The sequence below is a fragment of the Hippoglossus hippoglossus genome, chromosome 23, assembly GCF_009819705.1.
Source record: "Hippoglossus hippoglossus isolate fHipHip1 chromosome 23, fHipHip1.pri, whole genome shotgun sequence".
Lineage (NCBI taxonomy): Eukaryota > Metazoa > Chordata > Actinopteri > Pleuronectiformes > Pleuronectidae > Hippoglossus > Hippoglossus hippoglossus.
Window position 1 is genome coordinate 380,725 of NC_047173.1, and position 25,012 is coordinate 405,736.

The 25,012-nt window shown below is 40.3% G+C and overlaps 1 protein-coding gene across 4 annotated transcripts in view; it reads right to left on the bottom strand.

Annotated features, from left to right (window-relative positions):
• Positions 1 to 6,231: 6,231 nt before the first annotated feature.
• Positions 6,232 to 25,012, bottom strand: part of mkln1 (muskelin 1, intracellular mediator containing kelch motifs) — a 35,259-nt gene continuing 16,478 nt past the window's right edge. For 3 of the 4 annotated variants that reach the window (XM_034578707.1, XM_034578706.1, XM_034578709.1), the window contains 9 exons: positions 24,190 to 24,402; positions 21,324 to 21,545; positions 21,091 to 21,220; positions 17,173 to 17,320; positions 16,425 to 16,539; positions 15,635 to 15,774; positions 8,964 to 9,066; positions 8,647 to 8,701; positions 6,232 to 7,928 (listed from right to left, as the gene is read on the bottom strand). In XM_034578707.1, coding sequence (XP_034434598.1) covers positions 7,807 to 7,928; positions 8,647 to 8,701; positions 8,964 to 9,066; positions 15,635 to 15,774; positions 16,425 to 16,539; positions 17,173 to 17,320; positions 21,091 to 21,220; positions 21,324 to 21,545; positions 24,190 to 24,402 — 1,248 coding nt within the window. In that variant the 3' untranslated portion in view covers positions 6,232 to 7,806. Of the gene's footprint in view, positions 7,929 to 8,599; positions 8,702 to 8,963; positions 9,067 to 15,634; positions 15,775 to 16,424; positions 16,540 to 17,172; positions 17,321 to 21,090; positions 21,221 to 21,323; positions 21,546 to 24,189; positions 24,403 to 25,012 lie in introns of those variants that run through there. The other variant, XM_034578708.1, reaches the window with a different exon arrangement.

A 25,012-nucleotide genomic window follows, 5' to 3' on the forward strand; every position in this document is an offset into this window, starting at 1 on the left:
ATCACTAATATTATTACAGAAGCAGGCTTGCCATTCCCCCATTTCCAGTCTTCTCAGCTAACTCTTGTCAAGAAAGCTACAATACTAAACTACTCCTCAAACATTAGTGCCACCCATTACCTAAAGCTAACAGTAGTTCCTGTCCTGACCCCCATTTATCAACAGGTTTCAGTTCACTTCAGCACCAACTAACAAGTGTTTTTTACAGTATGTCACTGCTTCACGCTCATCAAGGTGATTTTCACAATAGTCTGCAAAGCAGGACACAAACTGAGAACCACCAGTCAAGTGGTAAACCAAGTCATTTCAGAAAGAATGGATGGATTTTCCATCGACTAGGAAAGTTTCTTGGGAGAGTATGTCCAGATAATAAACTTTTGAAGCTATCAGGATGACACTTTTTCCTAGAAAATATAACAAAACTGCCAACTACTCAGTCCAATAACTATTATTAAAAAGAATGTAAACTGGACAGATGCAGATCAACACTGGTATTGGTAAGTACAGACGCTGTACCAATAACTGTGCATGTCTTCGGCAAAGGCTGTAAATAGTATGCAAAGGGTGTCATTCTCACAGTTGCTGATGCTTAAAATGCACTTACCTTTAAATCACCTAAGATGTTAATCTATATTTAGTTCCACTTCAAACTATATAAAAGTTAGTACATCACCTTGGCTACTCCAATCCAACCATTTTTGTGTTTGCATGTCTATATTTTCATTTAAATCATAGTGATGAATTTTCACAAAAGTACCTTTACTCGTATTATATGTATTTATAATTTGTTTTCTGCTGTAAGAAAATGGCAGGGGTCTGACACACTGGAGGCTGTAAACTGTCAACTATCTTGGCGGTCATGTTCAAATTTGCAAATAAAGGAAGTGTTTTTCCACTTTGGTTATGCAGTTTTCTTATACTTTCAGAAATATGTATAGATATGGCAATTAGAGGGCAGAAACATCACTGTGTAAGTAGTTAAGAAAACCTCACCAAAATACAGTCTTTATTTATTATATACATTACATACAATGCAATACTACAAGGATTTCTACACATTCACTGAATCCACACAGTAGTGCTCACTGATCTTAGAGTGCCAGCCTTGAAGCTCCCAAGTCCCACCCAGGGGTCACGAAGAGGCCAAGAGGGAAAAATTCAAAATAACAATCCATACAGCAAAGTTTGTTGTGTGTGGGAGTTTTACCCTAAAATAGCTAACAGTATTTGGCAAAGTGTCCTTTACAAAAGCGCTTACGTCTTTAATTCCTCTGGCACAAAACAGAAGAAAATGATTAGCAAGCATGATGAGCCCTAAACCTCCAAATACCATCGATGATACTTCACCCGAACTCTTCATTTCAAGGTAGAAAAATCAAACTTTGTGGGTTTAGTGTCTCTTTTTTAAAATAATCACATTTGTTTTCATTAAGGGCAGAAAATACAAAGACAAACAAATAACACACCTGCCATCTTCCTTTTCCAAAACAAACATTTACACAAAACAACCAAGCAATCGGAACACTATCAAGCAACATCTCTATTGTGGTAATGTAGTCAAGGTTTTATTTACCTCCACTGATGTATTCATGGAATTAAAGGCTGTTTAAGTAGCAGGTTGGTATTGTCGGTCCCATCTGATGCAGCGCTTTCTGGAATTTTATTTTTTTAAACTCCACTAACAACACAGAGGCAACACTATTTACGGTGATGATGGTACAGCAGAGCATCCAGTCACACACTTAAACAATGGTTCACTTAATGAAAAGTTAATAGCACATCAAGTGCATTCAATGTAAACCATCAAACTGTTCCTCTGATAGGGTTGGTAGGAATATTGTCTCAGACATTCAAAGGACCATAGCAATGTTTTTTTGGCTTTAAATTTCAGATTGTTTGTACAAATCATGTACCCTTAAACCAATATTTTTGGTAACACATACATTTGCAGAGAGTTAGATGAGAAGATTAGTAGCACTCTCATCTGTAGACATGAAGCTACAGGCAGCAGGTGATAAGTCCACAAACAGGGAAACGGCTAGCTTGGCTCTGTCCAAAGGGAAAAACATATCCTCTGCCAGCATCTGTAAAACTAACTAGTTACTTGTGATCTTTTTTTTTTTTCATCCATATTAGAAAACCAGGGAGTTTAGACTGTATGTAGGCCAGGTCAAGTGACTTGCTTTGTTGTCACTGGAGGCTACTGGGTGGTCAGACTCATCTTTGGGCAGAAGCAGGCTTGCTATTCCCTCCTGCTTCCAGTCTTCTCAGCTAACTCTCACCAAGAAAGCAACAATACTGAACTACTCCTCTAACATTAGTGCCACCCATTACCCAAAGCTTACTGTGGTTTTCTTGTCCTATCCCCCGTTTATCAACAGGTTTCAGTTCACTTCAGCACCATCTAACAAGTGTTTTTTAGAGTATGTCACTGCTTCACGCTCATCAAGGTGATTTTCACAATAGTCTGCAAAGCAGGACACAAACTGAGAACCACCAGTCAAGTGATAAACCAGTTCATTTCAGAAAGAATGGATGGATTTTCACCATCCATTAGGAATATTACTTGGGAGAGTATCTCCAGATGATAGATCGATTAACTTTTGAAGTTAATCGATCATGAGGGGATGGGACGATACATCCATACAGTATGCCCTTACCGGGCAGGGATGGTATTGAGCTGAGCAGGGTAGGAGTTTCACGCCAGCCTCTCATCACGCCATAGTGCCCTGAAAACCATTGTATAAACAACGACCACCATGGCCTTTGTGCCCCTTCTTCTGTAGAGCTGTGTGCAGAGCTCTTTCCTCTGATAATGCTCTCTCTCACCAGGTCAGTACCCTTTCAAAACATATATTAAGTTTTATCATCCTCTGTGTGCAGGCAGGATTAATTGTAAACTCAGTAGATACCTCATTTTACCGTGCACTTTGCAGCAACAAGCAAACAGCTCTCAGTAGACAGACAGACCTGCCCTTGTGCATCGGGTGCTCATAATAGCATATTTAGTGTATGTTCACAGGACATTATCACAAAGTTAGCATTGCCTGAATGGGGTTTATACGAACGTGTGATGCTTTGCATGGTACACAATTTTTTCGATTATTTTCAGTTTTTTGAGTTAGCATGTTTATATATTTGTGTTGTAATTTCTGTCTACCAGGATCCGGGAATCAGAGTCACAACTTAAAAAAACACAAACAACACAACATTTTCAAAGTTTAAAGACTGTGCCAAAGACAGTGGCTTTTGTTATAAGTACATGACTTATGGTTTTATGTGCCTTACCCTGCGAAACATCGGTATTGTCCTTTCATTTCAAAAAAAGGACATTAGGTGTACATCATTCAAATCGAATCTGCAAAGACTCAAGGTTGTAAACCGTATGTAAAATATAACAGCGAATCTACAATTCCGGATGGACATATATTTAGAGAAATGGTCGTCTGTTATAAGGTATTTAGCAAATTGAACATATTGTATCTATTTGTAGTTTTTCTTTGGACACTTTGGAATATGAAAGTAACCCCTCAACTCCTTACATTTCTTATGCCATTAAATTGGTAAATTATCTTTTGTATTTTAAGATCAAGACTATTTGTACGTATGTCATACTGTGTGAGACTCACTGTCAAGGAACTTGTTTTAATAAATGTTCAACAAAAAATACCTCATTATAGACCCTCAAGTTAAATGTATTAAAAAAAATTGCTGAACATTCTTAATATACCATAATCTTTTTACCCAGCTCTTTTTCTTCATCTGCCATCAGTGTTCCTCATGCAAGCTGATCCTGCACATTATGCACAGTATTACCAATTGTAGCAGATGTGCCAGGGATGACCAGTCATGTACTGTTTGTGATGCATCACAGTTGATCGGACTGGAAGAAAGTTGTTTAATGCTTTCACCTGACAAATGAATAATTGATTATATTATTTTTGTTTTTTAATTGACAAACTAGAATAGCCCTTACAAGAGTGCATACCTCCAGCGCACTGAAATTCAATCAACTGCATCAAAATTGTACACACTTCAATCCCCTAAATTTGCCAGTTTTTAAAAAAAAATCTAGAGCCATGCATTGCCCCCTTGGAAATTGGTTAAAATCGAAAGATGTTTTAATAAAAAATGCCCTGTCTTGCAATGTTAAGAAAGTGAGTAAGAATCCTGGTTCTGTCCCCTGATCCAGAGCAACATTGTATGTGTTCTTCCCTAACCTATTTCGCATCCTTCCAACAAGTATTTTGGTAATCCATGTGGTATACTTTAGGTAACGCCACCAACTATCAGACAAACAAACACTGATGAAAACATAACCCCCATAACATAAAAAAATCTGTATGTCTGACCGAGACTGACTACAAACCCGAAACTGCAGTTAACATTAAAGTCCAAGTATGATTTGATAACAGATCAACAGTTTACTCTGCTTAAACTAAACACTACTGCCCTTTAACAAATCAGGGCTCATCTCTATAGCTGAATGTGACCATCATCCTCCTGATAGAAGACTTTAGCAGCATCTCACAGTTCTTTGCCTCACAGTTGTATAGAACATACAAGCTATTATCCCACTAGTACCATAGCCACTTACAACAAAATGTCAAGTAATGAAATTAAAAACACAAGTTGTTCATGTATCAAATTTTTTATATCTGTTTTAGATAATATGAAATATAAGGTTTATATGGTTTCACTTCAGACCTGCTTGTTTTTAATTATTTTGTTGGTTACATGAATAATGCTAGCTCCAAGCTGTTTAGCCAAGCCTCTCTGGAGAGAGGCACTAACTGCCACATTTAAAAAAAAGGTGAAAAAGGGACTCAGGTATTCAGTTTCTGGCTGACTGTATGATCGGCTGTTAGCAGACTTGCTGGTTTTAGTTTATTCCTTCAGCACACAGAACAGGCTGCCTGCTCAGTCTTTCTTGTGTCAAAAGGACTGAGCAGACTCCATGTTAGTAGATCATGTTTGTTTGCTCTTCGTCCCTTTATGCAGAAATCACTGAGCCAACATGGTTTTCTGCAGTCTATTTATTATTTCTAAAAATTACACCATGATACTTGATTTATTTCCATTGGACAAGTGTGAGACAGCTGTCTGTTGAAACTGAGGAACGGGAGCCCAGCAGAGTTTTAGTAAAGTAGACAATACCTCCTTTCAGATGTCAAATATATTGAGTGTGAGCTAAAGCATGCTTCTGTGTATGCACAGAAAACATGATGGGTGATTTTGAGTTTATCAGCCAGCAGATGAGTTAGGCTGGTTGTACTTAGTCATGCTCTCTACTTCAATGAACATTACATTTTTTAGACAGCATGGATTTGAAGAAGAAAAAAAAAAACACCTATAATTTCCACATTGTGGTTGTATGGCTCCATCACCCAGAGTAGTTTCAGTCTACATACTTTTCTTTTTCCAGACTCATAAGTAATCGTGACTTTTGCCCACTGGCATGTAATTAGTTAATTTTTGATTCCAGGTGATAAATGTTTGAAATTTGAAGAAATTCCCTCAAGAGATTTGTGATATCATGTTTAAGAGGCCACTGTGACCTTGATCTTTGGGGACCAATGTCTTATCAATTAATTTGAGAGTCTAAGTGAACTTTTGTTCTAAATTTAAAAGGATTCTCTCAAGGTATTCTTCAGATAACGCATTCACAAGGCAAAAAAGTTTTTTTACTCATCCTTGAGTCACAGTGAATGTTTGAGCAAAATGTTATGAATTTGCCTATGGGTGTTCTTGATATATCACATTCACAAGTCATGAGATCACCGTGACCTTTGACCACTAAAAGATAATCATTCATCCTTGACTACAAGAGAACATTTGTACCAAATTTGAAGAAATTCCCTCAAGGTGTTCCTGAGATGTTGCGTTCCAAACCACAAACGTGTTTTAGTGAGGCCACCGAGACCTGGACCTTTGACTAGCAAAATCTAATCGGTTCATCCTCGAGTCCAAGTGAATATTTTTGTACCACACTTGAAGAAAATACACCCTCAAGTTGTTCTTGAGATATCATGTTCACTGGTCACTGCCTGTCGCCGGTGGAGAGACAAATAATACCAACATCTTTATCATACAGAACAAACATGTCAACACACCAAACAGACCTAAAACACCTTCTCGCCCTATTACCAGTATTTCATCAAAACTCACACCAGTTATTTGAAATTCTTCCCGATGAGTAATTATAAGTATTACATATAGAACCTGAAGGTAAACTGTATGCGGACGCAGTTTATGATTAAGAGGGACAAGGAAGAGCATGAACCAGCATAGGATCTGTTCAATCCAAGAATCTTTGAAAATAATCTTACATGTATATTTACATATTTTGTACAACATTAGACGTCTAATAGTTGAGCTTCTGTCCATGAATGACTGAGGACAGACATTTTACATGGAAAACACCCCAAAACCAATATAAATGTATATTTAGATATATATTAAACTTTATCTCTTAGAACCAGTCCAATTTTGTTCAAACAATACTTTGTTGCACCTCGTCAGTCTCTGTTATAAATGGGGGCATGTGTTACAGAAAACTAAGCTAACCAAATCATGAAAATGAAAGCTGACATTAAGTTAGATTAAATTAAATTATTTCCTATTAAATGATTTCTGTCCTGTCTTAAAATAAATTAAACACCCATGAATTTGAATTTAACTGGCTTCTTGACTTTACAACTGGCCTGAACATAAATCATCTTATGATTTAGCACAAAGCCTACAGGTATAGTTCACCGAAAAATAAAAATTGACTTGTAATCTAAGGTGTTTGAGTCCACAAAACACTTTTGGAGTTTCAGGGATAAACTGCGTTGCAGCCAAATCCAATACAATTTAAGTAACTGTCGACTGACGTCTTCAAATGTAAAAAACAGAAAAAAAAAAACAGAAAATGCCTCCATACTGTTCTGTGGTGTCAAAATGTTCGCTACCTGAAGTACCAATGCTACCTGAACTAGCGATGCTACAGTAGGCACCCTTGGGCGAGAGCTTGGGTGCAGTGTGTTTGTGCGAATGCGGCTCCAGAGGAGAATATCAAAGGACATTTAGGCCAAAAACATAGTTTAAATGATGCCCTTTCGATTCAAATGTGGATGTCGGGGCTACCGGAGATTTGGATGACACCACAGGAGCAGGATGGAGGCATTTTATGTTGTTTTCTATTTGAAGAAGTGGTCACCATTTACTTCAATTGTATTGGATTTGGCTGCAATGCTGTTTACCCCTGAAACTCCAAAAGTGTTTTGTGGACTCAAAACCTCACCCAGCCCTCCATCGGCATAGTGGTGAGTAGATAATGAGTGAGTTTCCATTTTTCTGTGAATTATCCATTTCAGGTGGAACATTCAAAGAAACACGACTAAAAACAAATGAGTGGAAATACCCTTTTTGGTCAAAACTTTTCTGGGAACAAAAAACCAAGTCAGACAAAAACAGTTTTGGCTATGTTTGGTTATGATGGGCTTTGGGTACGTGGAAAAAAATGGAAGAAATATTCAAGTGAAACTGGGAAAAACACACTTCAAGCTATCGTGGAAGTCTGCTTATATATAATGTGTATGTTTGTTTATAACCATCACCATCATTAATGCAGCCTGACAGCAGCAGGTCAGTGTGTTAGAGGTGGGGATGATCCACATCAAGTTTACTCCCACAAGCAAAGTTCAGGAATAGAAAAATAACAGGTCTGTGTTTCCTCTGTCCCATCAGGTGCATGGGTGGTGTTCAGTCTGTCCAGTGGGTGATGAGATGGGGTACGGAGGGGCGTGTCAGAGGCAGGAGGGGTTAGAGGGTGATCAGGTCTACCAGGTTGCCCTTGGGTGGGGTCATACTATCCGGGAAAAAGTTGACAAGCATATCAAAGAGCTGAGTCCGCTGAGCGTATGTCTGGTCCACGTCTGAGAAACCTGATGGAAAAAAGGAAAACAACTGTTAATTTCAACCAGAGTCAACCGCTTTATCTACCTACTAATACCACTGTGTCTGTATGTATGTGGAACGCAGTTGGCAAAAAAAACCCTGTACTGTAAAGCGCTTTAAGTGGTCATCAAGACTCGAAAAACGATATATAAATACAGACCATAATGGTAATGGGGTCTACCACCACCACCACCACTACGACCTGGTATTAACATCTGTCCTGAGTGATCTGATAACAAGTGGACAGCGTACACAAGGGGACAGTGTACATGTGTGAATGCATCCTCAATGGGTCTTGAGATCCTATCACTCAGACCACATTTGGAGCTTATCTGGCCACATTCTTTTAGCTTTGAACACGTTTGACTTTTTTTTAAATTTCTAGTATTTTGTAATTATTTGTTAGTCACTTCCAGCCATTGTAACATAGGGCTGGAACTGAAACAATTCAATGTTATTTATATAGCACAAAATCTTTACAAAATAGATGGTAAAGGGACTGTATAAATATAATGTTCTAGTATTATCGCCCACTCAAAGTCTATCCCAAACTAGGGTACAGTATACCTTTACTTATTTAGAGTTGGAAATTTAAAGTACTTTTAAGTAAAACATGCACATAACAAAGTTAATTGGATCTAATTCTGGCCCCTATTTGGACATACAGAACATATCATTGAATATGAACATAGGCAGGGTTTTTACCCAGAGGGATGAAGTCAGAGCCAGATTTGAAGAGAGCTGAGGGCAGGAGCTGAAACTGAAGAACAACACAATCTGAGTCACTTCAACCTTCAACAATGCTGAATAAAAAAAAACAGCCTGAACAGATGAGACTCCTGCTGCAGTGATTGCTCTGATACACAGCTTACAACTCCGCCTCTATCTGTATTTCTTGATCCTTTCATTTAGCTCTTTTGTTTAAAAAGTACATCCACAATGAAAACTAAAGCCGGACTGAAAAGGAATTGTAAAGACACCCACGGTTCATACAAAATTAAAAGCTTGAGATATTTCCATACCTCTTTGGTCTCATCAGGGTCTGTGTGGTCCACAGTGAGCGACAGATCATTTTGAAGATATTTCAGTGCAGTTAGTGGCTCTGACTGGGCTTTCTCCTCAAACCTGACAAATCAAAACACACCGATGATAAACATACAGAGCAGGCAGTTGGGCAACAGTTACAGCAACTAGCCAATAGATGGCAACATACCCAAGGCAAACACATGCACAAAGGTCAGAAGTAATGCAATTTCATAGTGAAGTTGAAGGCCTTTCTTGGCATGAAATGTTTATTTTTTTTAAAGAAATAATTATATCTTAATACATTTTTATTTGCTTCCAGTGTTACCTAGGGCTGAAACTGAAACAATTACATTTCTCGTTTTGCGTGTTAGCTCGTTTTCTGCTGATACCCGGAGCTCTTTCACCAGAGAAGAGCAGCAACTCCAGATTTCCATCTTTTTTATGTTACATTCCATGTCATATGGCAGACCCTTTTTTATCCATGCGACTTACAATTAGTGCATTCAACATCTATGAGGGGCCATTTTCAGTATCTTGCCCAAGGACACTACGGCATGCAGATGGGGAAGACTGAGGATTGAACCGCCGACCTTCTGGTTGGAGGACAACCACTCTACCCCACAGCCACACCCTGTCCATCCGTGGTATTAGAGGACATTCTTGTCAAAGGTGTGCTCACCTTTGCTCACTCAGTGAAACGCAGGAGGAAGAGGGGGAGACATGCTGGAGTGCTTGTGCTTCTCTGTAGATGCGGACAAAGTACCTCTTCCAGGAATATTTCTCTCCAACGTGCGTTCACTGAGCAACAAACTGGAAGAACTTCAGCTACTGGTGGCTAGAAACAGATACTTCATCTTCATCTTTTGTCTTGTGTTTCACGGAGACATGGCTGTGTGGATCAACACTGGTTCTGCGCTGCAGCTGAAAGGCTCCCAGCTGTTCAGAGAGGACCGGGACACAGATCTCTCCGGCAAAACGAAAGGTGGGGGAATCTGTTTTTATACAAATAGCAGCTGGTGCAACAATGTGACAGTGATTCAGCAGCACTGCTCTCCTGTTCTAGAAACCTTTTTCATGAACTGTAAACCCTTTTACTACCCCCGTGAGTTCGGCTCATTCATTCTGGTCTGTGTTAACATTCCACCGCAGGCCAACGAGCAGGACACACAGTGCACGCTCAACAACCAGATACTGTGTGTGGAGCGGACATACCCGGACTCCTTAGTTACTGTCCTTTGTGATTTTGACCATGATATCTCAGCCACAAACTCCACAAACACAATTTATTAAATGACCGACCAGAGAGGAGAACACTTTGGATCACTGTTACACAACAGTCAGCGAAGCCTATCACGCCACCCCCCCGCGCTGCACTGGGACACTCTGACCACGTCATGGTCCACCTGATTCCCTCATACAGGCAGAAATTAAAGCTCTCAAAACCTGTTGTGAGGGATGAGTTCAGGTCCAAAAGTCTGAATGAATACCGAAAGGCTGTCAATTCATACATCAGCTTCTGTGGGGACTGCTGTATTCCATCACTTACCAGGGTGAGTTAAAAAAAATGACAAACCCTGGTTCAAAGCCGCACTCAGATGGTTAAGGTTGGAGAAGGAAAAGGCATTTAGATGCGTAACGATGGTACACAGTAGAGAGAACTCCAACACCAACTCTCTGCTTAAAAAGGTCCAGCTTGTAAGATTTAGGTGAAAGGGATCTGTTGACAGAAATTTAATATAAACTAATCCTAATGATGTTTTCACGAGTGTGTTTCATCTAAATTATACAAATTGTTGTTTTATTTACCCTAGAATGGGCCCTTTATATTGAAATACTTTATATTAACATCAGCGGGGGTCCTCTCTATGGAGACCGCCATGTTTCTTGTAGTAGCCCAGACTGGACAAACTAAACACCGTTTGAGTTTTTATGAAAACTGAAGGTTATCACAGGTTCTCTGTCATGTTTGGAAGGGGAGGGTGAGGTGAGGGGTGTTCAGCTGCAACATGAAACTTCACCACTCAATGTCACTAAATTCTACACACTGCAACTTTAAGACTCTACTTCTAAGCTCTGGAGGGGGCTTAAACGGATCACAAACTACAAACCTTCAGTCCCTCACTCCATTATTAATCTGTGCCTGGCCAAATAACTGAATGAGTTTTACTGTTGTTTTGAAAGCCAATGGTACAGACCTGACACCATCCCCCACGACACTCCCATCAGCCCCCGTACATGAGCATCACCAATGCCAGCTCAGCATGGTCTCTGACTCTCAACACCTGCCCACAGCCTTGCCCCCTTCCCCCTCTACCACAGTGTCAACAGGCTCTTCCGGACACAGAACCCCCGCAAAGCAGCCGGACCCGACCCGGTTTCCCCATCCACCTTGAAGCACTGTTCACACCATTTTGAAGACAAATTTAATGCTTTTTAAGATCTCAATAAATGTACATTAAGACTGTTTCAAAATGTCAAAAAAAAATTCTTTGATAGAAGAAAATGTATATAACCTATTAATAAGCTTAATAAGATATCAGAATAATAATGTTGAGTAAGGGTAACTGTCCGAGCTATTTAGTTTTCTTTAGTGTTTAATATATAATATAACTAGTTAGATTATGTCTTTAGAATATTAATAATAAAAAACAAGAGTCATTATGTTTAATGTATAGTCATACATGTTTCATGTATAATGTTTAAGCAATTTTTTGTTGGTTTTGGTACTTTTGTTTTGAAGGTACTGGGCACCAGTTGATATTGTATATATGGTGAGGCACGCATAGGCAGCCAGGCAGTGGGAAGGGTTCCTGTTTTGTTTTTTGACCAGGGCAAGAGAGACAGCAGACACCATTGCCTTTTGTTTGCAAAAATATATCACACAAAGGGTGAGGCCTGCCTGGACAATGGACTTATTCCCTGCATACGATTTATTCCTCAGGTAGCTCAGGGGCTTTTTGATTCTCTTGGTTTTTCAAGTTTCAGGACCAATTGCTTTTATGGTAGGACACTGTGTGTGACAATTTCCCCACCAGCCTTAAATGCACCACCTGCAAATGTAATACTTTGCAGGCAATTATGACCAATTTAAGACCTTAATTTCATTGATTTTAATTTAAGAGCTGCTGGAACCCTGTAACACTTCACTGGAGACATGTCATGTACCAGCCTGCTCCAATTAAAAAAACCAAGGGAGACGAATGGTGTCATTAAGACCACAGGACTTAATGACTACCGACCGGTCGTCCCCGACTTCTGTGGTAAGGAATTCCTTCTCTGCTTCAGGACAAGCTCTCCCAGCTGAGTTTGCATGACTCCACCTGCAGGTGCTTTGACCCCTGGATCATCAGCAACGGATCTATACTTTGCACAATCTATTCTATAGTGCTTATTTACAACATTAAATCAGATTAATATGTCTTTGTTAACCGGCTAGCAGCATTTGACACCATAGATCATAAGATTCTGTTACAGAGACTGGAACAACATGTAGGGATGAAAGGAACAGCACTAGACTGGTTTAAATCATATTTATCAGATAAATTAAAATTTGTTAATGTTAACAATGACTCCTCCATGCACACACTAGTCATGGAGTTCCACAAGGTTCTGTCCTTGGACCGATACTCTTCACATTATATATGCTCCCTTTAGGCAATATCATCAGAAAGTACCACGTACACTTCCATTGTTACGCAGACGACACCCAGCTGTACATGTCTATGAAGCCTGATGATTCTAATCACTTAGTTCAACTTCAGGAGTGTCTCAACAACATCAAGGCCTGGATGACCCAGAACTTCTTACTTGTAAATTCAGACAAAACTGAGGTCATTGTAATTGGCCCTAAACATCTCAGAGAAACACTGTCTGACCAGATAGTCACCTTTGATGGTATAAGTTTGGCCCCCAGCTCCACTGTGAGGAACCTTGGAGTTATGTTTGACCAGGACATGTCATTTGACCCACATACAAAAAAGAAAGCTTTCTTCCACCTGCGCAATATTATGAAAATTAGGAACATCCTGTCTCAGAAGGATGCTGAGAAACTTGTCAATGTATTTGACAAGTTGACAAGTCTAGAGGTGCATTTGCACCTCTAGACTGGATTAATGTAATTCTTTATTTTCAGGATGTCACAGTAAGTCTGTGAAAAGCCTCCAGTTGGTCCAAAATACTGCAGCTCGAGTGCTGACAGGAACTAGAAGGAGGGATCATACTACTCCATTATTATATTATATTATCATATTACTACTCTTGGCTTCTCTGCATTGGCTCCCTGTAAAATTCTGAATAGAATTCAAGATCCTGCTCTTCACATACACCGTAACAATCAAGCCCCTTCATATGTCAGCTCATAACACAATATTATCCAAATAGATCACTTCGCTCCCAAAATACAGGCTCTCTTGTGGTTCCTAGAAGCTGTAAGAGTGGAAAGGGAGGTAGAGGCTTCAGCTACCAGGCTCCTCTCCTGTGGAACCAGCTCTCCCTCTGGGTTTGGTAAAGGCAGACACCATCTCTACATTTAAGGTTAAACTTAAAGGGGACATAGCATGCAAATTCCACTTTGTTAGTGCTTCTACAGGTTAATGTGGGTATCTGGCATGTCTACCAACCCAAAAACTCTGGGGAAAAAACACTCGCGCGTTTTGTTATAGTTCCTCTAAGTCAGAAACGTCATGCTTGAGCGACTCGATTGCGCTTCCTGGGTATTGTGTCGTAACAAGGAACTGGAAGTCTCCCTACATGGTCTTGGCCCCCCACCCCCCCCCCCGTTACTTCCGGGTTTACACCGGAGGCAGCGCAGCGCCGTTCCCAAGCACGCAGCCGGGCTGTTCACACGGGACGAGCATTTCTCTGCTGGTCAGCCCGCGATTCACTCACATGTGGCATTTGTCTGGATCGTTGGGACTGGGAGGCTGCAGCAGTTGCTCGGGAGCGACCGCTCGCTCTCCCGTGCGTGAGCTGGAATTTGTGTCAGCGCCACACAGCGCACAGCAGTGTGGAAGACTTCCGCAGTGTTCAGCGCTACTGTAACCCCCGAACCCCGACATTCAACGGGTACAACAACAAGCGGAGAAAGCAGAATCGCGGGCTGACCTTATATATACACAGTCTATGGGGCTGACCAGCGTGGAGAAATGCTCGTCCCGTGTGAACAGCCAGGCGGCTGCGTGCTGGAGAACGGCGCTGCGCTGCCTCGCAGCGGTCTTCCACACTGCCAGCTGTGTGGAAGACTTCCGCAGTGTTCACCTCTACTGTACGCCGGGTTACAGTAGTTACGCCGGGGTACACCGGACGCGGAAGCGCCGCTGCGAGGCAGCGCAGCGCCGTTCTCCAGCACGCAGCCGCCTGGCTGTTCACACGGGACGAGCATTTCTCCGCTGGTCAGCCCCATAGACTGTATATATATATAAGGTCAGCCCGCGATTCTGCTTTCTCTGCTTGTTGTTGTACCCGTTGAATGTCGGGGTTCGGGGGTAAATGATGGTCTTCATAGCCCACCCCCCCCCACCCCTCTTTCTCTCTCTGTCTGTCTGCTTGTGTGCTTGTAGTGGATGGGCAGAGGGGGACATTTAATTATGTGATTGGGAAAATTAAAACTCCAGGACAACAAGGGGAATACAAAGTATGGGATGCATATTTGATAATTTATATCATATAAAATATGTAATTTATATCGTTTAAAATCATGGGGGGAGAGGGGGGAGGGGGGAGCTGGCTCATTAGCATTTAAAGGAACAGGCACTCAAAACAGGTCACTCTGTGGAGGGCTGTTTTATACAGGGTAAAAAGGGTGCTGTTTTATATGATCCTTGTGGTATTTTGACCAAAGTATGTTACAGACATTTCATTAAGACCCCAAGGAACCATATCAACTTGTGGTAAAATGGGCATGCTATGTCCCCTTTAAAATGCTTATTTTTGATAAAGCCTATAGTTAGGGCTGGATCAGGTGAGTACTGAACCATCCCTTAGTTATGTTGCTATTGGTAATTGCTGCTGCTGTAATTAATATTATCTTTACACTCTAATGGTTTTCATTATAACTATAGTCAGAGCTGAAACCTGATGCTGCACAAGTGTTCCTGGTCTCTCTCTCCTCTCTCTTTTTTTCTCTACAATTTTTAAGGTCTTGACCTTCTATGTATAGTGCCATGAGATAATGTATATTATAATTTGGCGCTATAAAAATAAAATTGTATTTACTTGCTAAAAGTAGTGCTAGGTACACAAATACCAGTACTATACTGTATTAGGCGTGCACCTTCCACTCACGATCTCACACACACACACACACACACACACACACACACACACACAAGACAAACTATGTAAAAACATAGCGACACGCAGCCGTTCTACGGCACATCTGCAGGCAGTGTGTCTCGGGTGTAACGTAATGTGAGCTCAACAGGCTGCACCTGCAGCTGTGGCAGCGTGTGGGGTTGGGCAGGGAGACGTGTGTCGTACTTCTGGAATAAAAAAAACTTTGGACACTTGGACCTCGATTTTGGCCTTGGTTTGAGAATCGTTACAGCCCTAGACAATATCCCATCTGTTTGATAGTACAGTATTAATGTTGATAACAGAATATCAGATGTAAGACAAATGAAGCAGTGGTGTGTTGTTAGTGGGTCCTCAAGTTAGAAAAGCAGCAGACCTGTATTTCCTGATGAGGTATCTGCAGTGACGGAGCAGATACTCCTTAGAAGGCCGACACAGTTTGAGGGACCAGAAGTCGTCCAATCGCATTTTAGGAGAACAGGACTTCCCAGGGTTTCCACCAAACAGGTAATGCACCTGGAAATATGCAGAAAATATACACTAAACCGATATTCTATTCATCAGTCTTTTAACTTACAAACCAACAACAACAAAGTGAAGACTAATCACAAACACAAAAATAAAAAATTAGATCCAACAATTAGCATTTGGCCTAAATTCAGGTTGTTTACATAACCTATGGAGTAGTACTTGTGTCATGATGCGATTTTTTGTATTTAAGATCCTGCTCAGACCTGATATTAACATCTGTCCTGATTGATCTGATCACAACTGTAAATCCAAATGTATATGCAATGTCTCTTGAGATATGACAACATTAAGGGGTGACCATATTTTTTACGTGTGTGAACACAAATTTGTCCCTGGGCCACATTGAAGGATCGTTGACTGAGCTGATCTGTTACAGTTTTACAACGAATATTACACCTTTCAGCACCCGTAAGCTAATTTGTTTGTGGCCACTCCCACAATACCAACACTGACCAACCCATATTGATTGCTATTTTTTTATCTTAGAAAGCTGAACTGAGGCTCGTCTTCAAAAGTGTGTTATGAGCAGGGTTTCCGCGACATTCAATTTTCAGTGGTGGCCCGCCGCCGCCTTCAAGCCTTGGTGAATCAATGTGGAGAGCAGTATATAAAAGTGCAAATGAGCTGAGTGTTACCTTGTGCATCTCATCATATACAAGCTGATGTGCAAAGCGTGGGCACGGCTCCTCCTCCTGCAGAGCCTTGCTCTGGTTTTCTTTCACTGCCTGATCGTTCTTATACACACATGACCTGAGGAGGAATGACAACAACACACGCATGCGCACACACGAAATGTGAAAAGTTAGCACTTCTTTTCAGCTTCAAAAGAAAACCTGTTCTGGTTTATGTATAAACACCAATTCTCAATTAATCCAATGGTAAATAGACTACATATATATGCCAATTTTCTAGTCTTACTGACTACTTTACTCAAAGCTAAACTGTAAAAGTAATTTTCACAGTCATAAAGTGCTTCAATACACAATGCCTTTTCTATCACATCATTGACACACTGACAGAAGAGCCATTAGGGGCAGTTTGGGGGTTAAGTATCCTACCCAAGGAAACTTCAGCATGGAAACTCGGAAATAATTAGTACAGCAGCCATATTACGCACACCACTGGCCCCCTTGAATTTTTAGGACATTACATGAATTGTAACCAGGTTTGTTTTTTTTCTCTCCCATAGTTTGTGCACTCTCTCTCTGATACTACTCAACGATTACTACTACTTCTACTCTTAACTGGTACTGCGATCATTAATGAAATCATTACATCTATGAGTATCATTATTTCAATTATAACAACCAGTCTGACTGTACTTATATGATAGTTACAGAACTGTTTCTCTCCCCTGCAATTATTTTTCATTCTGTCTCCTACCAGTTGTTGCGGGCGATGTCATAGATCCAGAAGGAGTTGCGAACATTCTCCTCACGTTTGTCCTTGTCTTTACTGAGGCCCGAGAGAACATGGATCTCATTGAGGTCGGGGTCGATGGTGGCTCTCTGGGTAAAGCCTGTCATTGGCACTTTGCAAAAAAAAAAAGGATATGGGAGATTGAGCTGTGATGGGAAATGACAATAGTTTCTATTAGAATAGCAAGGGGAAAAATCTGAATAAATTCCATTATGAATCAATCAAATGAATCAAATTTTTAAATAAGATAAACTACCCAAAAAAAACTATTTACAAAGAAAAAATATTTAGATATAGATTATTTATCAGATAAAGAAAACACAAATCTACATATTACCCTTTCCAGCAGTTTATTTGAAAAGCAACTTCATCTTCTTGTACAATGCTTTCTATATGTATTACAGACATCAACAACTTAACCATGATGATATTTCCAGTTGCAGATATCTTTAATTTAATTCTGATTCAAGATGTCTTCTATTCCCCTAAATTCAAGATACCTTAAATGAAGTTTGAAGTAGTCAGCATGGTGTTGTGGATATCATGAACTTGAATCATGACTCGGCAGAATACAATTTTAAAGAGTTTTGGAGTTTTGAGTAATTAAAACATTCTGGATGTGCCTCTGTGTGTCAGAGAGCTGCCGGTGTGACCGGAGGTGTGTCAAAGATCAGCTACCTCCTCTACCTGGATGACATCAAGCTGTATGCCATCAAGTTGTATGCCAGGAATAAGCAAGAAATCGACTCACAGATCCACACCATGACATCGGAATGTCATTCGGACAAGATAAGTGCGTCGGATGGTATCGAAGAGAAGCAAGATAATCAGAACTACCAGAAGGCAACATAACAGATCTTTAGGACAGCTATAAATACCTTGGGATCCCACAGGCCTATGGAAACCATGAAGAGGCTGCAAGGAAGTCAGCCACAGCCAAATTCCTACACAGAGTAAGGCAAGTCCTGAAAAGAACAAGGTCCGAGCCATCTACACATATCCCCTGCTAGTCATCAGATACCCAGCTAGTATAATAACGTGGCTAAAGGAGGAGATAGAGGCCACTGATATCAAGACAAGGAAGCTCCTCACTGTGCATGGAGGGTTTCACCCAAGTCCAGCACCCTGAGGCTGTAAACTGAGTGAACGGAGGGAGGCAGAGGACAAGTGAGCGTCAAAGCCACTACATCAAGAAGATGGCCCAAGTGACGAGCTGAAGTGAATACCTCAGACAGCAGAAACCCAATGATATATAGAGATATAGATATAGATATATATATCTATATAGATATATATATATAGATATATACATACAGCTCAACTAAGTCTGCTGACAGTGTTAATTTCGGGTCTTTTCATACATACATATATTTTTTTACAGTTTTTACCGGCTCTGTCAATAATTCACTGCTCCTCTCTGTGTCTCTATCATTTGCGCTGTGCCAACTGCGTCAAGCCAAACCCGCCGCCATCTCTCCATACATTGTCTAGGTTGACAGATTCTGTTGTTTTTACCCAGTCTTAGGTTTTCACATGTGTCCGTGAGATAGAGTGAGTGAGTGAGTGAGTGAGTGAGTGAGCTGGACAGAAAAGTATTGATCATGTGATGATTGTGAAGTCATGTCAAACCAATCCATATTTAAGCTGTAGAGACTCAGACGTCAGCTGACTCAGAGAGAGAGAGCAGCAAAGTCGGTTGTGTGTGTGTATGTTAACCTTGCACTTTACTTTTCCCTTAAGTTCCGGGACTATCATAAATAAGCTACACAATTCTTTATATAATCAACCGCACATAGTGATGAATTTGACCATGGATAAATCGATATATATGTTCGATATATCGTGCAGCCCTAATACATATACGTATATACATATGTCTTTACACACAGTGTTTCCCCTAGGATTTCCTTTTTAGCAGCGGTGGGGGCGGACCGGCCACCCCCCCACAGATTACTCAGCGCCTTTCAACGGAGAACTGATCTTTATAAAAACCTCCTGAATTCATATTTATGTTAATGGTTAAGGGCGTTGCTTCTGGCTGTGCGTAAGTAGAGCCAACGCAGCCGTTGACCAGGCAGTAAGTGCTCTGGAGCTAAGGGTGCCCAAAACAAGGTGACCCTTGCTTATTAGGTAACCCTTGTTTTGGGCCGGATTCAGTTTTCCACACTTCCAGCAATGTGGAACAGGTGAGACATGATCCAGGCAGAAGTACGTGCCCGTGAGGAGGAGAGGCAGATGGCAAGGGCAGTTGAACAAGGATCCCATGGCACATGGAATGGGATCTGCCCAAACGCAAGATCAAATGGGCAGAGCTGTGGAGACTGGAGCCTTTCTGGATTTCCTTCCTCTTACAATCTGTGTATCACACCCTGCCTTCTCCATCGCAACTGTTTGAAGAACTGGTCGCCATTTATTGCAATTGTATTTGGCTGCAAAGCTGTTTACCCCTGAAACTCCAAAAGGGTTTTGTGGACTCAAACACTACACCCACCCCTCCATTTGCATGGTGGTTAGTAGATAGTGAATTTTACTTCTTGGGTGAACTGTCCCTTTAATATCACTGTTATTACCATTGTTTTTGTTACTATTATTATTAGTCTGTTTGTTTATTAGTTTGTTCTACAACGTTATTGTCATGTCTGCCAATAAAGCTTAATTGACTTGAACACAAAACTTGTTCTCAATCACGTGACTATTGTGTCACACAAAATTAAAATGCTCACTTATCCTATACACACAAAACAGTTCTGATTTCCCACGGTGGGCAAACCTACCAGCAGGCTACCTACCAGACATACCAAGGTAATGTTAGGGTCCATAAAAGCAAGCCAGCAGCACTCGTGAGCTAACTTTAACATCTGTGCGCTGCCTGCAACAGCTAAACAGATCTCTTTAGCCAGACTGGGAATTATTTGGTGCTCTGGCATGCTCTGCCCACATGAATACTTAACATTCAGCGAAGAAGAAATCAACCTCCATCTGTGTTTTGTGATTAGAAACATTAAAAAGTGGCAGTGTATTTTATTTAGTTGCCTTATTGTGAAAGGTTGGTCAGTGAATTTGTGTTTCCTGTCATCATAAGCAGTGTATCTGTACGGGAATTTTATTGTGAAGGGTCACTGATTACACCGATGTAAATGTTGTTCTGTTTTGGTAGCAGAGTTTTGATTAGTTGTGAAAAAGTAAACAGGCATATGGCCCTAGTTCAAGATCACATTCTTCGTGTCCTTATTATACTACTACCTCTCAGTATAGGTGAATTAAACTCTCGGCTACATTTCTAATGGTTAATAGGAAGAGAGAGAGAGAGCGACAGAGAGAGGGTGTGTGTTGGTCAGAAACTGAAAGGTTCAGGAGCGCAAGGAATGGTAAATGGTCTGTATTTATATAGCGCTTTTTTAGACCTGATGACCACTCAAAGCGCTTTACAATACAGCTGTAAGGACAAGGCCACTGTGACCTTGACCTTTGGCTACCGAAATGAAATCAGCTAATACTTGAGTCCAAGTGAATGTTTGTGCCAAATGTGAAACAATTCCCTCAAAGAGTTCTTGAGATATCGTGTTTGTGAGAATAGGACGCAAGTAAGTAGTGTGACATTCATTTTTATTCAACCCCCAAAAAAACTTCAGCAGAGGAAAGAATAAAGGTTATTTGATTACTTGCAAATGGCTGAAAGTAATAGTTTAACCAGCTGCTTTTACAAAAAAAGAAACTTCAGTGTTACTTTTTTTTCTTGAAAGTGAATTTGCTCCTGTAACACAATCTCCCATTGTGGGTGTTTTATAAAAGAACAATATGAGATTAACATAACCATTACTTCAAAAAACAACAAAAAGGAAACCCCACAAGCATGCCACTTTGAAAGGTTTGACATCTTACCCATGCCAGAGTCCTTCTTGGTGCCATCAGATATGATCTCTACATGGTCTCCGTCCACATCGTAGCTAAAGAAATCATTGAGGTAAGTCTTTGACCTCTGACCTCCGAACACATACAGACAGCGGTTTCTCTATGGAAAGAATAGAGTTTCAAGCTTACTGTCATATTAAATTCATCAGACAGGAGTAAACGTATAGCCAAAACATGTAACTAGGCACAAAATCTGGACTCACAGTGTGGAAGAGCATGCAATGTCCGATGCGGGACTGGATATCTTCTGGCCCAGCGTTACACGAGTCTTCCCGCAGGAGGTTCCATGTTCCTGCCTGGCAATGGTAGGCATACAGGCCACTGAACTGAGGTTCTGATGTCCGGCTGTCCTCCACACTGCCATTACATGTCAGAATCCGACCACCGAATGTGTAGATCATGTGCTTCTCTGAATCCATGCACATCTGAAGAGTAGAAAGAACAGCAATGTGTCCAAAAAGGTGGACGAAAAGGGCATACAGAAACTGAACGTAAGCGGAGGAACCTCAGAAAAAACATTGCATTTCTTTTTGTCTTGCCCTCATACAATGATGGATTAACTATTTACTGCTGATCATCTACGCTCAGTTTACATAATTTTTATGTCTGAATACGCAGTGAATACGCCGCTATGAAAAAAGATTTGACTCATTAAAGAAAAATATCGATCATTATGTGGTGATCATTGTTGATATTGTGGGGTCATTTCAGACAAATCCACGTTTTAACTATAGCGGGTCAGTGACATCAGCTGAGTCTGTGAGAGAAAGAGACAGAGAGAGAGGTGAGCAGCTTTGTGTGTGTGTGTGTGTGTGTGTGTGTGTGTGTGTGTGTGTGTGTGTGTGTGCACTGCTACCTTTCCCTCAAGTTCTGGGACTATCATACAGAAGCTACACAATTATTTTATAGTAACTAACCGCTTATGACGAATTTGGCCTGGGACGCATGTGATCACTATAAGCAGTTTCCACTGTATTAGAATTTTGTCGGGAGGTGGAGGCAGTAACCTTGCAATTCTCTACGCAGAAAAAACCCTGGTTCGATATTTTTTTGTTATGCAGAGAGAGTAAAGTACCAGGAAAAAAGTACCGTTGGGTACCGATACAGAATTCCAGGTACCGGTACCAGCACTGGTTCAAATGGGAATGATACCCAACCCTAGTCACAGCAGCCGAATTTCTGCATTGACCACAACAAAAAGCAAGTGCTGGTCAACGCTGCAGATAGAGGATGATTATTAATTATTCTTATTTTTGTCTACGTACAGTGCCCCCGAATAAACAGCTTGCGCACATCACAGATGCAAAATCAAAGTTGCCACTGAAGTAGGGGTGTTAAAATTGGCAGAATTAGCAGAGCATTGACTTTGATATGTTTAAATTGAAATCAAGTTAAATTGCCCTATAGAGTATTATTTTAGTTTAGCTTTTATCTATATGATTTGTTTTAGTGTAGTTAGACTGTGAAGGATAAGTTAAATAATAAGTTAGTATTGAATAGTAGGTGTGAATTAATGGCGCCAAATTACAACAAACTATCTCAAGGCACTTTACATAGTAAGGTTGAGACTGTACAAAATTGTGAGAAACCCTACAGTACCCACAAAAACCAAGAACTTTGGCAACTTCGTGAGAAATAACTCCAATTAATGTTATGCCATCAATGATATTATTGAGCGCAGCATTGATTTTTTTATAATAATATAATTGATAAGTTGGTTACGATACACCTGTCAACAATACAATGTATCTCAATGTATCCTCAATTGTCTATATTACTGCACACGGCATCTTTTTTCAATTCAACAATTTTTGTCAATCGATTCATACAATCAGTCAGACAAAGGGGGGGTACTTAGACAGGATACTCCAGCACGGTAAAGGGCAACCAGACCTTATATGTGCGTCTGGCCTAATCTTGAAGCAGTGGCGGTATCAGTGAAAGGACACCACTACAAAATGAACAAAATCGATTATGTTCTGTCTGCAGAGTTGTCCGGAGTTGCTCTCCACATTGCGATGCATTTTAGGATTAAGAAATGTCCATACCTCTATTAAATAATAAGCAGGAATAGCTCACATTTTAAGTTCTAAGATGTTTAAATTGTTAAAACTGTTGAAAAGATGTTTAAAATGTTTCAAAAATGTGTTTATAAGATAAAGCTATTTCAAAAGTTTGTAAAAGATGTTTTAAAAAGAAAGGTGAAGGTGTAACTCTTAGTAATCTCGTTACAAATAAGGATTACAATTTTTTTTCAAAAAGATGTTTAAAATTGTTTATAAGATAAAGCTTTTTACAAAACTTGAAGAAAAATTTAAAATGTTTAGAGAAGATGATTAAAATTAATTATGTTGCATTTGTGATATGACAATTGCTAAATGTTTGAGCTGAACAGTCTAGCAACAACAGTAGAGTACGAGTTACAATAGTAATAAAAAATGTTGTGAGTGGGGGGTTCGTTTTATGTTCTTTCAGGGAAGGGTCACATTCCCACACTAATAATCCCTGTGCTAGGTAAACTCATTAAAATATGCAATTATTAAGATAATTGTATATGATGAAGTAGTAGCATTAGAATGTGAATCCCCCATATTAAGGCTCTCCGGGGACTGACTAATATTTACCAATGTCCAGCTATTCCAAATCCTTGTGAAAGCTCTGATGTTGGTGAAAAATATTTGTGTTCAGTGAATATTTCCTTGACATTTTGTGGAGGTGTGAGTTTTTGTCCGAAGGAAGAACACATTCATTTGTAGTGGATCTGGGAATTTCACTGTCTTTGACATAGCGAGACAGGGCATTAGCCCTGACAAAGGTAGGAGTGGCATTCTAGTTTATTTTAAACAAATACATTATTAATAAACCAAAACCCAATAAAGATTATTTAAATGTTAAGTAGTCATTTTATTCTGTCAAATTAACTATGGTATTGACAAAGATTTTGACTTTGTCAATACCAATAAGACTGTGCAAAGACTGATGGCCTTGAAAGATGGCCGCCCATTCAGACAGACATAACAAACCTCTGTTAAATAGTCGGCAGAAAAACGTGTCACAGATTGAATCTACCTGGTGGTCAAACACCAACTTTGGCCCTCCGTCAGCAGACGTGTCCTCGCTGAGAAGTGTCCAGGTGTTTGCGTCAATGTCATAGCAGTAAAAGTCGCTCTTCAGAGACTTGCTGTTCCTGACGCTGGAGTCCAGGTATCGGCCTAGTGTGTAGATTTGACGCCGCTGAGAGTCAACGCACATCTTGTGGCAGGAACGGGCACTTGGCCCATTCTGATTGATCAACAGGAGACAGAACATGCTTAGTTTTTCCAATCTTTCTCACTCTCAATTAAAAACAGTTGTGTATTGTGTGTTGATGCTAATTACAAGTTCAGGCACTTATGAAGACTATAAATCAACCTAAAAATCTTTACCTCCAATCCTGAAAACAAAAAATACAGAAAAACAAACTTGTTCCTGAATTGTCCTTAAATGAAATTAAATCCAGCTTCACTCTACCAGTAAAGAAAATTGCGGCTAAGACTTAGTCACCTAGTTTTCTAAGCTTAAGGCAACCATAAAAATATAGAATCTCTGGAGCAGAGTGAATATATCAGGACTCATTATCTACCCACCACAATGCCGATGGAGGGATGGGTGAAGTGTTTGAGTCCACAAAACACTTTTGGAATTTCAGGGGTAAACTTTGTTGCAGCCAAACTCAAAACGGCTTCATTTACACCATGTTTTAAGACTAAATGTCCTCAGATATCTTCCTACGAGATTCGTTCAAGGACCCTAGCATACAACATAATGTGGCTACGTCCGCTAGCTTAGCCACTTCCTGTTGTCTTTTAGGCTTAAAACACAGTGTAAATGACCTTGTATCGAGTCGAATATG